The 15,414-nt window shown below is 39.8% G+C and overlaps 1 protein-coding gene across 1 annotated transcript in view; it reads right to left on the bottom strand.

Moving 5' to 3' along the window:
* Nucleotides 1–15,414, bottom strand: part of LOC124803008 (ATP-binding cassette sub-family C member Sur) — a 415,616-nt gene that overhangs the window by 228,772 nt on the left and 171,430 nt on the right. The window contains exons 7-9 of the mRNA XM_047264118.1: nt 8,046–8,208; nt 7,447–7,622; nt 3,747–3,908 (exon numbers count right to left, since the gene is read on the bottom strand). Of these exons, the coding sequence (XP_047120074.1) occupies nt 3,747–3,908; nt 7,447–7,622; nt 8,046–8,208 (501 nt within the window). The remainder of the gene's footprint in view (nt 1–3,746; nt 3,909–7,446; nt 7,623–8,045; nt 8,209–15,414) is intronic.

The raw sequence follows: 15,414 nt of genomic DNA on the forward strand, positions 1-15,414 counted from the left end.
ATCAGTTTGGATTCAGTAGAAATGTTGGAACACGTGAGGCAATACTGACCTTACGACTTATCTTACAAGAAAGATTAAGGAAAGGCAAACCTACGTTTCTAGCATTTGTAGGCTTAGAGAAAGCTTTTGACAATGTTGACTGGAATACTCTCTTTCAAATTCTAAACGTGGCAGGGGTAAAACACAGGGAGCGAAAGGCTATTTACAATTTGTACAGAAACCAGATGGCAGTTATAAGAGTCGAGGGGCATGAAAGGGAAGCAGTGGTTGGGAAGGCAGTGAGACAGGGTTGTAGCCTCTCCCCAATGTTATTCAATCTGTATATTGAGCAAGCAGTAAAGGAAACAAAAGAAAAGTTCGGAGTAGGTATTAAAATCCAGGGAGAAAAAATAAAAACTTTGAGGTTCGCCGATGACATTGTAATTCTGTCAGAGACAGCAAAGGACTTGGAAGAGCAGTTGAACGGAATGGACAGTGTCTTGAAAAGAGGGTATAAGATGAACATCAACAAAAGCAAAACGAGGATAATGGAATGTAGTCGAATTAAGTCGGGTGATGCTGAGCGAATTAGATTAGGAAATGAGACACTTAAAGTAGTAAAGGAGTTTTGCTATTTGGGGAGCAAAATAACTGATGATGGTCGAAGTAGAGAGGATATAAAATGTAGACTGGCAATGGCAAGGAAAGTGTTTCTGAAGAAAAGAAATTTGTTAACATCGAGTATAGATTTAAGTGTCAGGAAGTCGTTTCTGAAAATATTTGTATGGAGTGTTGCCATGTATGGAAGTGAAACATGGACAATAAATAGTTTGGACAAGAAGAGAATAGAAGCTTTTGAAATGTGGTGCTACAGAAGAATGTTGAAGATTTGGTGGGTAGATCACGTAACTAATGAGGAGGTATTGAATAGGATTGGGGAGAAGAGAAGTTTGTGGCACAACTTAACTAGAAGAAGGGATCGGTTGGTAGGACATGTCCTGAGGCATCAAGGGATCACAAATTTAGCATTGGAGGGCAGCGTGGAGGGTAAAAATCGTAGAGGGAGACCAAGAGATGAATAAACTAAGCAGATTCAGAAGGATGTAGGTTGCAGTACGTACTGGGAGATGAAGGAGCTTGCAATAGGATAGAGTACCATGGAGAGCTGCATCAAACCAGTCTCAGAACTGAAGACCACAACAACAACAATGATCAATAAACTAACACCACAGCAGTTTAGTACCCTTCTTCACCCTCTCCTTACACAGGTACAGAGCCAATTTCTAGGAACAGAATCTCAAAGTGGTTCACAACAAAATAACTCAGAATATTTCTTCTCATCAATGAACAGTTCAGCTCCCCCTGTAGTCTCTCAGTATTTTCTGAGTCTTTCACAATTCCCTAGGATCTACTGGACTTTTCCAGTAATTTAAGTTTTTCTGATAATTACTAATGTTCCAGGTTTTCCAGACAAGTTGCCAACTCCGCATCTAATGTGCTAGTTTTTGGCCTAAAACAGCATGACTCCCATGGCTCACACACCCTACCAACCTGAACAGCTCCACGTGACTGCTTCCTGTTTCTGCACATGAAGAGGAGCAGGTCATTGATTTAATTACATAAAAGCAAACAAGAAAGAAATGAGTGAGAAACTATTAACTATCATTGCAGATGAATATATAAAAAAAATGTTTCCAATAATGGATTCAGTTATTTGACAAATACATTATTCACAATGGTGAGTCTTCTGGATGAGCAGTGAATAAAAATTCATGCAATTGCTGAGACTGTAGGCATCTTAGCTTAGTGAGTGCATAATATTCTACAGAGAGAATTTACTATGAAGAAGCTGCGTGTCAGGTGGGTGCCACTATTGCTCACAGTCAACCAGCATCCAGCACAATATTTCAACAGAATGTCTAGTGACATGTAATTGCAATCCACTAGACTTTATTGCACTGATTTGTGACTGTTGATGAAACTTGGATCCATTATTAGACACTAGAGTCTAGAGGAATAATCCTCATAGAATACTTGGAAAAAGGCAGAACAATAACTGGACCTTATTATGCTTCACTGTTGGATCATTTGAATCTTGCACTGACTGAAAAAAGGCCAAGGTTGGCACACAAACAAAGTGCTATTTCACAAGGATAATGCACTATCAGTGATAACAGTGGTGAAGGTGCATGCAGTGGGCTTTGAATTGTTTCCTCATCCAACCTATTCATCAGACCTAGCCCCAACTGACTTCTTCCTGTTTCCTTAAATTGAAACTTTGGCTTGCTGGGACAACATTTTCATATATGAGGAAATGATAGTTGCACTCAATCATTATTTTACAGAATTTGACAGAAAGGAGACTATGTCAAGAAGTAAGATGAGCTGTTTATAAAACAAAAAATATTTTTAAAACTGAGGTTGTGGAAAGCACCAAGAGGGATGTGGTGCTATGGTGACTCCAGAGCCACAGGTGACTGCTATAGGTTTCTAGGATGAAGATCCATGGCATGAACAGCCCGAATGAGGTGGTCCCACAAGTTCTTGATAGGGTTTCAATCTTGGGCATTAGGTGGCCAAATGAGTACAGTGAACTCATCCTGGTACTCTTCAAAACATGTATGTCCACTGCAAGCTGTGTGACACATTGCATTGTCCTGTTGGCAGATGCCTTTGTGCCAAGGAAAAACCAACTCCAAGGCCTCCAAGGATAGAGGCATAATTAGTTTGATCTATTGTGCCCCCCAGAATGACAAGATCAGCCAGGGAATGCCATGAAAACATTCTCCAGATCATAACGCTCCCTCCTGGTTGCAGGGTGATTGCTTTCACACTTTTCATGCCGTTCACGCCAATGGCCATATGTCCAATGGAGCATAAAATGTGATTCATCTGAAAAAGGCCACCTGTCACCACTCAGTGCATTTCTAGTTATCATACTGGCATGCAAATTCCAGTATTTATTGTTGATGAACAACAGTTAGCATAGGTGTAAGAATGAAGTGCTTGCTATGGAGGCCATTATACAGCAACAGTTGCTGAACAGTCATTAAGGAGACACTGTTGGTAGCCTCTTAGTTCATCTAGATGACCAGTTTCTCAACAGGTGCATGTCATTTTGCCCATTCACGCCTCTGCAGCCATCATTCACACCTGTCATCTATTGCCCTTGTCACACCACAGTTGCCTTAGCATGGGTTTTGGATAGTGTCATTTGGCATGCACAGTATCCTTTAACCACATTTGGCACCCAAACATTTTATAAACTTAGCCAACCCCAGATAAATCTCTCCATTTTTCCAATTATGTCAGTGACTGCACTCTTTTCTAGAACCCCCCCCCCCCCCCTTCTCACTGACAAGCTTTATATATACTCCACTGCTAGTGCTGTCACCTGCCATCAGTTTAGTGGTTTCTGCACATTGACATCAAACATAAACAACCATCTCTAACTGTGCTGTGTGTATTAAATATTTACCTTAATGTACCTATCGGCAGCAATGAAATCTCACCTTCTGCACTGGCAAAAGTGTTTGAAATGGATGGATAGCTAAATTAGTAGTGACAGAAAATTAATATGAAATATTTATGGTGCTTTTTAATTTATCTACTTTCTTTATGACTACATACATTAGTATTTAAATGAAAAAAAAATGCTCTACTACTGCCCAACATGAAATGCATGAAATAAATTAAGGAAATGAAAAAATATTTGCATTACTGGCAAACTGACAGTGAAACCTGTGAACTGTATGATATATACATACATTTTTACTGCTGACAGGCATAATTGTATATCCTTTATTGGTGATGTTTCTGTTGCCAAGATTCTTAAAAACAGTTTTAGATTCAATATAATGTTGATGATTGTGCAAACCACTGCCTGTTTCCGGAAGGGAAAGAAACTCCTGTAATCTCCTGGTACTCACCTAAAGCAACAAAAAATGACGAAAAATAACTATTATTTCACAATCTAAATCATGAAAATACATGTAAAACAAAACATGAAGCCTGTTTCTACATGATATATCTTCTTCCACATCACATTCAGATTGTTCTGCACATTTAGTATAGCTGTGTGAATCACTATGAAATACATGGCAGAAAGTACTTTTCCCATCATTTAGAAGATTTCTGCCAGTTCTATTCATATATGGTGCACTGAAGTAATGACTGCTTATATCTTGCTACATGTGTTCATATTAGTCTAATTTTATCTTCAAACAGTCCATGGGAACAATACATAAAGGCAAAAAGAACATTCATTGGGTCTTCTCTGAAAATAAGCATTTGGAATGTTCTAAGTAGATTTTTGCAGTATATTATATATCTTTCTTCAAATTTCTGTTAACTGAGATTTTTCAGCATTTATGTTACAGTCCCTTATGAGTTAAACAAGTATGCTTGTAAGTATGTTCCCTCTCTTCATACATACTTGATGCCATCTGTTAGTCTAACTTGACATAGATGCCATACACAGGAACACGTACACCATTATAAGGGGTACAAGTGTTTTTTAAGTGATATCTTTTATGGACAAACAACAGTTTCCCAATATCCTACTAATAAATTAAAGCTTCTCATTCCTGTTAGCTACAGTTCAACCTACATGATCATTTCACTCCATACCACTCTATATTATTACATCTACGAGGGTTGGAACTTAAATAGTGGCAACTATTTATTCACAACCAATACAAAAGAGTTACATGTTTGCACCTGTTACTGTCCTTCAAAGTAGTCACCAGAGTTGCGCAGAACCTGTTGCCAGCAATGTGGAAGGCATAGTATACCGTTAGCAGAGCCTGATCTGTTGATGGTGCGAATGGAGTGGTCTGCTGCTTGTCGAATCTCTGGAACAGTTCTGAAGCAAATGCCACGAAGTGGTTTCTTCATCTTCAGAATCAAATCAAAGTCACAGGACTTAGTCCGGGGAGTATGGTGAATGGTACAGTACTTCCCAGGCCCATCAACCGAACAGAGCAGCCACAGCTTGCGCTGTATGCACCTGCACATTGTTGTGCAAAACGATGGATTGATTGCGCAGAAAGCGTCGCTGCTTCTTTCACAAAGCTGGTCGCAGGTGATGCTCCAAAACCGAACAGTAATACTGTGCATTGACGATCTGCCATGGAGGAACATAATGCATTAGGATAACACCATCACAGTCCTACACGAGAATCACTATAACTTTAGACCGCTCCATTCGCACCATCAACAGACTATGCCTTCCACATTGCTAGCAACAGGTTCTACACAATGCTGGTGATTACTTTGAAGGACAGTAACAGGTGCAAACATGTAACTCTTTTGTATCAGTTGCGAATAAATAGTTGCCACTATTTAAGTTCCAACCCTCATATGTTGTTTATCATTTTTTCTTTACTAGACTGACTCCAGTTATGACTCATTAATTCTGCTTTCAAAGGCTACTACATGTTAATCTTAGGTGAAATACATAACTTTATATTTCTCTGGAAATCTGTTTGGGATTCACCACAATTTTCATTGGATAACAGTTCCTCGTAGATGACTACATCATTCACAAAGACAGAGAATGCAACTGGCACTACTTGCTTGGTATGTCTTTAAGATACAACAATGAACAGTCATTCTGATACCATTCTTTTCTTAGGCTCTACCTGAAATTACTCCTGTATCTCTGCATGGTTATCCGTCCAGGGTAACAAGAAGTTTTCAACCCAGTAACAGATCACTGTCTCCCACCCACTTATTTTGTTTAGTAAGCATCTGTGTAGTACAGAACTATTCAAAGGTCATGAAGTACCACATATATCTGGCTACTTCTACCCATGGCTCTTATAGCATATGTTGTTGGATTTTGTGTAATGAATCCCCCCCCCCCCCCCCCAAACCCCCTCCCCGCCCCTTTTTTCGCAGCAATTCATACTGGGACCCATAGAGAAGGTTGTTTTATACCTGATCTCAATCTATATTGTGTATCACCATATTGTCTGACCCAGCACTAGCAAATCTTACATAATCAAGTCTTGTAATCCCATCAGACTCATTGATGGATCACTTAATGATTATGCATATATCCAGCAAAGTCACTAGGTGCAGCACAGAAGGATATTGCTGCCAGCAACGGGTCGTGAGCCAAAAACACTTGTGGCAGATTTACAGGTTGACAGAGACCACCAAATTCTAACTTTTCAACCAACTAATGTTAATGCCAGTTCTCTAGTGTATCTATTGACAATGTTGCTGCACTATATGGTTTGCTCCTGGAGTGTGATTTGAACTTTGTTGTTACCTGTCAACAACATTTGGCTTGTGCACTGATTTACCTGCCTGTCTAAAACAAGACTGCACTCAATCAGTGTTCAACAGACCATTGTGTTTTCAGTGACTGGACTGACAGCTTACTGGTGCACTGGCTATCTTCCAGTCAAACTTACAAACAGCATTCACCAGCACAGACATGTGAGTTATTCAACAAACAGTACTGTATTGACTATTCATTTATGTGTCTTATTTGGAAGTAAGTTGTGATTAGTAAAATCAGACCTACAACAAAGATGGCTGTTCTCAGAGATGGAGAACATTGGCCAAAAGTACTTGCTCAAAATACTGATAATTCATTTGCAAACCCACTCTGAAGTAATAAAAAATCTTCAATTAAAAGACTCTTGTTGCAATGATACTGGAGACAGTGTCCATATACTGAGTAGAGCGTAAGACTAGAGGCTTTTTCCACTGATTCTGCTGGTTGCATAGTGTTGAATGTGGCAATAGCAGGCGTAGATGGATGCTGGTGACACACATCCTCCTTTGGACTGTGACAATGGACCAGAACCCAGTCTTTTTTAAGGCTTTTGGAATGACAATCATGTTTGCTAATCATTACAATAAAAATATTTTTAAAAGTTATGACATTCTTAATGTCCATGTACCTTCAATTTCCAGTATTACATTTCACAACTGAATGAGGAAAGTCTTGATACAGTACTTAATAATAGCAAATTGGCACCATCTGTTCATTGTATAAGTAAAAGCACAAGAAAAATTTTGCATAGCTTACACACATGAGTTCCCAGTTGGCTCAATATTCTTGTTTACATTTGAACTTTTTTTCCAGGTGTCAGTTAACAACATATATAGACTTGGAAAAATTCATGAGACAATGCTGAATTGTAATATTTATGTATTATGGCTGGTTTCGGTCACTGTATGTCCTCCAGATAAGAAAGAATACAATCACAACATCATACCACACATGAAGACATGTATGACTTGTGATGCTGTGATTGTATTCGTTCTTATCTGGGGAATAGCCTGTGACCAAAACCAGTTGTAATAAGTAAGCACTGTAAGACAGCACCATGTTAGACATTTTTTTAACTTGTTTATATTCTTATTTTTGTTTAATTAACATAAGGCAATATTTAAGTGTAAATTAATATTTTATATTGAATAATTATTTTTTTTTTTTTTTTTACTCACCACAGCACTAATGATTATTGGTACTGTCACAGGAAAAATAAATAGGGGAACAGTTAGCTGATTGAATAATGCAAGCCCTGCAAACACATTTGCAGGTGTGAGTGGCTCCTCCATTAGAAAGCAAGCACCAAATGTTACGAGAGTTACGAGAACTGATGATGCATGGGTTAAAAATGCTGAAAAGAATGGAGACATTTATAAAATCTATACCTTCTTCTTGAAAGACATATATAATGATTATAACTGCAACTGCTTAACTGTATAATGAAATCATTTTTAAGGAACAAAAGCATCAAAGAAGAATACTCAAAGTGCATGGAAAGAAAGCAGAGGAAAAAAACAATATATGGAGGAACAGATATGAAGTGAATAGGAAGATAAATGCTAAAGAGCAATGAATATCATATTATTACTCACTAGTTTTGAACTACACATCAGACAGAAAGATTTACAATTTTTATGGAACAGCAATTAATAAGATTATTCTCATTTGACCAACACTTTTAATGAGCTACAACAACGCACATTCTGGAAAACTGTTAGTTAAAATACTTCTGAGCACAGAAAAAGAAGAATTTTTTCCACTTGATAAAACTTACTCATTATTGCCCAATATAAAGATTCTTTGTTCAATAAGAACAGTTCCTTTCTTCGAGTTTCCAGGATTTTAGAAGCATAAATATCTTCCCAGCCATATAATTTCAGAAGTTTAATGCCTTGCAGAATTTCATTAATTTTTCTAAGTCGTTCATCACTGATTTCCTACAAATGTAGAAAAAGGATGTAGATGCATAGACAGAGCACAATAATTACATATTTATAAAAGACAAGAATTGCAGTAAGTGATATAGTCTTCTTGTTCCTGCATTGTTCTTGTTATAGCAGTATTTCACTAAGTCTCTCAATGTCTTTCACTCTCAACAGGTAATATTTCATTTAACTATTAACTTTAATCAGTAACAGGAAATTCTTCAAGCACATTATTATGCTTCTGTCATTATCACAATAGTGGACACACCACTCAAAAATCTTACAGTTTCAGTGATTTTCAAAAATGACTGATTAATTTTATGAACAGACAGAAGACAGTATACAGCAATTGTGAAGATAATAAAACCTTTGAATAATAAAGTCATTAAATATTTAATTCCACATCCTACAAAACTTTTATAATTTCAAGCTGATTCATAAATGATGACATTGCTTCATAGATAGATATATAAGAATTTTTGGAGTACTGATTGCATAATTTTACTTGGCCCATGAATGCAGGATGTCGAGAGTGGAAGGTTGTGATTGGTTCATAGGAAACTGGCTGCTGATACAAGCCCTGCCTCCTCCTCCCAGAGCAGCCAGTGTATAGGTTATAAAAGAAATCAAATTATAATGAATTAATGTGTCACACAATTGACACAAAAGTCAATGATGAGTCAGTAGAAGAACCAGGTACAGCTTCCTTGTTCATTTCTGTGAAAAATACGCTACTGGCCATTAAAATTGCTACACCAAGAAGAAATGCAGATGATAAACGGGTATTCCTTGGACAAATATATTATGCTAGAACTGACATGTGATTACGTTTTCACGCAATTTGGGTGCATAGATCCTGTGAAATCAGTACCCAGAACAACCACCTCTGGCCGTAATTACGGCCTTGGTACACCTGGGCATTGAGTCAAACAGAGCTTGGATGGCATGTACAGGTACAGCTGCCCATGCAGCTTCAACACAATACCACAGTTCATCAAGAGTAGTGACTGGCGTATTGTGACGAGCCAGTTGCTCGGCCACCATTGACCAGACATTTTCAATTGATGAGAGATCTGGAGAATGTGCTGGCCAGGGCAGCAGTCGAACATTTTCTGTATCCAGAAAGGCCCATACAGGATCTGCAACATGCGGTCGTGCATTATCCTGCTGAAATGTAGGATTTTGCAGGGATCAAATGAAGGGTAGAGCCACAGGTCGTAACACATCTGAAATGTGACATCCACTGTTCAAAGTGTTGTCAATGCGAACAAGAGGTGACTGAGACATGTAACCAATGTCACCCCATACCGTCACGCCGGTTGATACGCAAGTATGGCGATGACGAATACACGCTTCCAATGTGCATTCACCGTGATGTCGCCAAACACGGATACGACCATTATGATGCTGTAAACAGAACCTGGATTCATCTAAAAAACTGTGATGCAGTGTCAAGGGTAACCACAGTCATTGTCTCCAAGCTGACAGTCCATGCTGCTGCAAACATCATCGAACTGTTCATGCAGATAGTTGTTGCCCATCTGTCGACTCAGGGATTGAGACATGGTTACACGATCCATTACAGCCATGCGGATAAGATGCCTGTCATCTTGACTGCTAGTGATACGAGGCCATTGGGATCCAGCACGGCATTCCGTATTACCCTCCTGAACACACCGATTGCATATTCTGCTAACAGTCATTGGATCTCAACCAACGCGAGCAGCAATGTCATGATATGATAAACCACAATCACGATAGGCTACAATCTGACCTTTATCAAAGTCGGAAATGTGATGGTACACATTTCTCCTCCTTACACGAGGCATCACAACAACATTTCACCAGGCAAAGTCGGTCAACTGCTGTTTGTGTATGAGAAATCGGTTGGACTCTTTCCTCATGTCAGCACATTGTAGGTGTCACCACCGGTGCCAACCTTGTGTGAATGCTCTGAAAAACTAATCATTTGCATATCATAGCATCTTCTTCCTGTCGGTTAAATTTCACATCTGTAGCACGTCATCTTCATGGTGTAGCAATTTTAATGGCCAGTAGTGTATTAACTAAACTAAGCACAACCCCATACACAGATCAAGGCTATATCCCCAGTGGGTACTTATTGTTATGATATACAATTCTGTCACATAGCTAAGGTCCACAATGAGCATAAACGTTCTGGAGTGGAATGAATTCAAGAGACTTCCAATGTCACAGACGGCCAAAGTTTTCCAGTGATCACAGAAGGCCCAAGTAAAACAGTGCAACCAGTATGAGGAACTAAAGCTTATTTTCCTACTTTACATAGATTGATATACAGCTCTTCTTTGTTGCAAATAAGGCAGTTCTGACATGCAGTTCAATCTGTTGTAATCCTATATAGTGATTGGGTCCACACCATCCTTAAGAGGCCAGCTCACATGGGCACAGACAGCACACCAAGCACTGTGCCAAGTATATATGCTAGTTTGACGGGCCCTTGACAACTTTAATGTTTCTGTGACTATGCATCACATCACTGTTAGACTGTTCTTGTACTTACTACTGTGTCATTCATTGTGTCTGTATTTTCCTTTGTGTGGAAGTGCATTGAAAGTTTGTTATTGGGAATTCTAATACTGTGTTTGTACAGTGTTACAATATTTTTGGTGATGTGTGTGGTGTTCTTCCCAACAAGTCTCATTTGGTTAGATGCCATGAAAATTTTTGGATTCTCTAGTTCTGATGAAGTTCATCTGGTATCAAATGAAGTACCATAGCAACTGTACACATTTTGCTTGGAATTTTCCTCACTGTTTTTGGACAGTTTAGGACAAGCTACCAATTTAATGGCTCAGATCGTAATGAAATCAATGGCACATGCCTGCTGTTTTCATGCCCAACCACTCCCAATTACTTTTATGGGAGCAAGTCAAAACACAACTCAAGTGACTTAGGTGTTGTCATACCTACCTCCTCTAGTGATTGGCCTACTCTATTGGTAATTGCAGCAAAACCTAATGGCAATTTATGGCTCTGTGGCAATTTTAAAAAGCCTGTAAATTAAGATTCTATTATTGATAGCTGTCCCATATTCCATCAGGATGAACTCTTAGCTCATCTTTCACAGGGCCAATATTTTTCCAAAGCAGACTTGTCTGAAGCCTATTTGAAACTGCCTCTGGATGAGGATTCTAAATGTATCCTCATAGTGAATACCCCCTTTGAGTAATACCCATACCAGCACCTTGGAGCAACTCATGAGCTATTTGACAGGGTGCATTAACAACCTGTATGATATTGTGGTCTCCAGTTCCTCAACACGTGAACACTTGCAGAAACTTTGGGCCTTGTTTGTAGAGCTGCAGGTGGCCAGGTTGAAACACACATGGACAAATTGCATTCTTCAGCCATCTATTGTCTATCTCAGTTTTAAAGTCTCATGTGTTGGCATCTTGCCACCAGTTCGATGCTGTTATGGCTTTGACATGCCCTACCAATGTCAAAGAGTTGCAGGCCTTTCTCGGAAAGATTGAGTATTACCATAAATTTATTCCTGATGGAGCCACAGTGGCTCAGCCCCTTCATGATCCTTCATGATTTCTTATGTAAAGGTGTTCCTTTTTACTGGTCGCTCACCTACAAGCTTGCTTTTATTCTGTTGAAGTCAAAATAACATTTGGCACCCTTCTTGGCTACCTCACAACCAGTCTAACACCTTTATTTTGGCCACAGGAGCCTCCCAGTTAAGCCTTAGGGCCGTTCTTGTACACAAATATATGGATGGTTCCAAATGTCCTATTACTTACACTTCCTAAACCCTGAATCAGGTGCTACAGTGTTACTCCCGGACAGAAAAAGAAGTTCTTGCTATTGTGTACACACTCAAAAATCTTTTCCTCTACAATTCTAAATTTCATTTGATTACTGATCATAAAGCTCTGGTTTCTCTTTTCCATCCTTCAGTGTGTCTTCTAGACAAAGCAGCCCATCACCTTCAATGGTGAACTCTGTTTTTGTCACACTATAATTATGAGATTCACTTCCATCCCAAACACAGCAAGCTGATGCGGACACTTTTTCTTGGTTGCCAATTGGCCCCATTCCAATATTTGATCAGGATGAACTCTCATGTTTCCATTTAGATGTTGAAGCCCAAAACACTGTGAATGGTTTTCCCATTACCAGTTCTTGGATCTTGGTGGCTGTTGCAGTCAATTCTGTCTTATATCTGGATATTCAATTCATCCTCAAGGGTTGGCTGGATAAACCATCAGGTCGAGCACTGGATCATTTGCATAATTATTATGCTCTCCACCAATGCCTCTAAGTTTTTGATGATTTGTTATTGTTGGCTTCTGAAGAGTCAGTGTCCAGGACTGTGATCATATCTACATTGTGGCAGGACAGAATCCACCTTCTCCACCTGGACTGTTGGGGTGTTTCTCATAAAAATTGCTGGCCCATCAGTACATGCTTTGGCTAAGTATTGACAATGAGATCATGCATGTTGTGTCAGTCTGCCTGCAGTGTGCCATGGCTCAGGCAGCAGTATGGGTCTCTTTTCCCTGTAGCCCACCTTCCAATGCCCTTCGGAGTATATTCATGCTGATTTTGCATGTCCCTCCCTTAACTCCTTTTGGCTTCTTGTAGTTGATTCTTTTTCAGAATTTCTTTATGTGGTTCACTGCCTGTCCACACCTATGGCAGCTAAGGTCATGGCCCTCACAACAAAGATTTTTTCTTCAGAAAGATTATGGTGTACACTAATGATGGACAATGACCCACAATTTGTGCCTCAGAATTTTGATGATTTTTATACAAAGAGTGGCATTCAGCATGTTACACCCCCTCCATTTCATTCTCAGTCAAATGGTGAGGGGGAGTGGCTGGTCTGTACATTCAAAACTCAGATGAAAAAATACAGTATGCCATCTTCTCTCAAGGAAGCCATCAGTAGGTTCTTGAGCTCCTACAGGTTCGTTCCAGTTGGTGACCACAGCCCAGTGGAGCTGCTTCATGGTTGCCAGCCCCGTATGGTGCTTCATGTGCTCTGGCTGATTCCTGGCCACCTGCTGGCACTTGCCTCACAGTGGTTCCAGCCAGGCTCTGCTGTCTGGTCCTCAGATTTGGCCAGTGCCCTAAGTGGATACCGGCAGTTGTACATCACTTTTGAGGCCACCACCTCTGCATGTGTGCACCTCCGATGGCTTGGCGCCCAAACACTGTGACCAGCTCTGCCCATGAGCGACTGACCACATGCTGGAGAACCCACTGCACCTGCAGCTGAATCAACTGTCCATGCTAACCCCCCAAGGCATGGTCCACACTTCCTTTGGCTCCTGCACCATCTTTGTTCTGTTTGCCACTGCTGCCAGGTGGAGTAGTTAGCATCAGGTCACCTCCATCTCTGCAGGCCCTGTTGCTGCCGTGTTGCCGCTGCCACCTTTGTCTTCTCTGCTACCTCTGTTGCTGAGTGCCTGCCCAGAGGTGTACATGGACATGGTGCCTCCATCACTGGTGCTCCCTTATGGTCTGTCATGGGGGAGTGAGTGCCACTGGGAGCCGAACTACACAATAACCATTGGTTCGGTGTGGGGCGACAGTGGGGTGAGCGGAATGCTGTAGCCTGTTATGGGGTTGTGTACCACTGAAGGCTATGGCGATGATGAAGCCTCTCAGTCATTTCTAGGTCCCCAGTTCAATACATACATACACACATACATACATACATAGACTGTGCTTGTACTTATTATTATGAGATTCAGGGTGCCTGTATTTCCCTTTATGTGGGAAGCAAATTAAAAGCTGACTGGATGGAATTCTGATACAGTGTTTGTGCAAAATTATAATACAGTCTAAACTTGATTCATCTATCTTCCAGGTAATCCTAAATAATCTCTTAAGGCTAATAATTTGTCACTTGATATGTCAAAGCTATTAGCAGGTAAGATGAACTGGAAGTCCACAAACACTGGGTACCATACTGGTTAAATGAAGTGGCTACATTCGTACCATACATGTTATACCATGAAGTAAGTGGTGAACTTTGCAGGAGTGTCACTGTATAGATATTATAATCAACACAAAATTCACATTAATATTGCAGCACAGACACACAGTTGTGATGGACTGGGATCATCAACATGTTACGGACTGTAGCTATCAATCACATCCCTATTAGGGGAGAATTGCTGTAGGGTGTCAGCAGTGGATCTACCTGGCCTCTTTATGAATGTATGGACAGGGTAATATATGAATATCTAGAATAAATTTGGATGTAAGAAGGAAGGAAGGTACAGGTTCAATGTCCTGTCGACATCGAGTTCTTTAGAGATGGAACTCAAGGTTGGAAAATGTTCCAAACATGGGGAAGAAAATTTAGTATGTCCTTTCAAAGGAATCATCCTGGCATTTCTCTGGAGCAATTGACAGAAATCACAGACAATCCAAATCTGGATGGCCGGATACAATTGTGAGCCATCCTCCTAAATGTGAGCCCAGTGTGCTAACCATCACATCACTTTGCTCAGTGGGATGTTAGAGATCATTGCTAATTTGTACTTACAATCTATGGAGAGCACAGAATCATATCATAATTATGGTCATGTGAATCACAATTCAGCCTTTAAGCGACTGATGTGTTGCATAGTATTCAACTTAAAACTCAGGAATCCATCCAGGAGTATCGTATAACAGGATTGTTTCAGACTGGAGGAAGCCATGTGTATTCTCTTACAGATGTTTTAAATTTGTGGAATGGTATATTTTGGTTGAAATGACATTAAAATGGAATAGGAACATCTACATTAAGGAGATGGACCTTCAGGTTTTGCTGTTAAAATCTCATCTTGATGAATACCACGACATTACTAGCCCTTTTTTCAAGTAGAGAATTTTATTCACATCCACTGAGTTAAAATTGTGACTGCATGGCATGAGGACTATTCAATCAGTGATCTATGAAGTCCCCAGATTTTAAATCTATTGGAATGTCAAAAACTGATGTACAGATAAAGAAGTCATACACTGTCTGATTTATTACTAGTTTTGTTCAACAGTCACAAGCATCTTAAGATATTTAATGTCCTGTTGCCATCTGTAGATGCTTGTTCCTGATGAGTGAAAGGAGTAATAAATCAAATACTGCTTGACATGTGGCAGTTCTACCAAACCAAGATTTACGGCAACCTGCTGGGATAACCAAATTTGTGGTACTGTAGTACCATTTCTTTCCAA

This window comes from Schistocerca piceifrons, chromosome 1 (assembly GCF_021461385.2).
Source record: "Schistocerca piceifrons isolate TAMUIC-IGC-003096 chromosome 1, iqSchPice1.1, whole genome shotgun sequence".
Classification (NCBI taxonomy): domain Eukaryota; kingdom Metazoa; phylum Arthropoda; class Insecta; order Orthoptera; family Acrididae; genus Schistocerca; species Schistocerca piceifrons.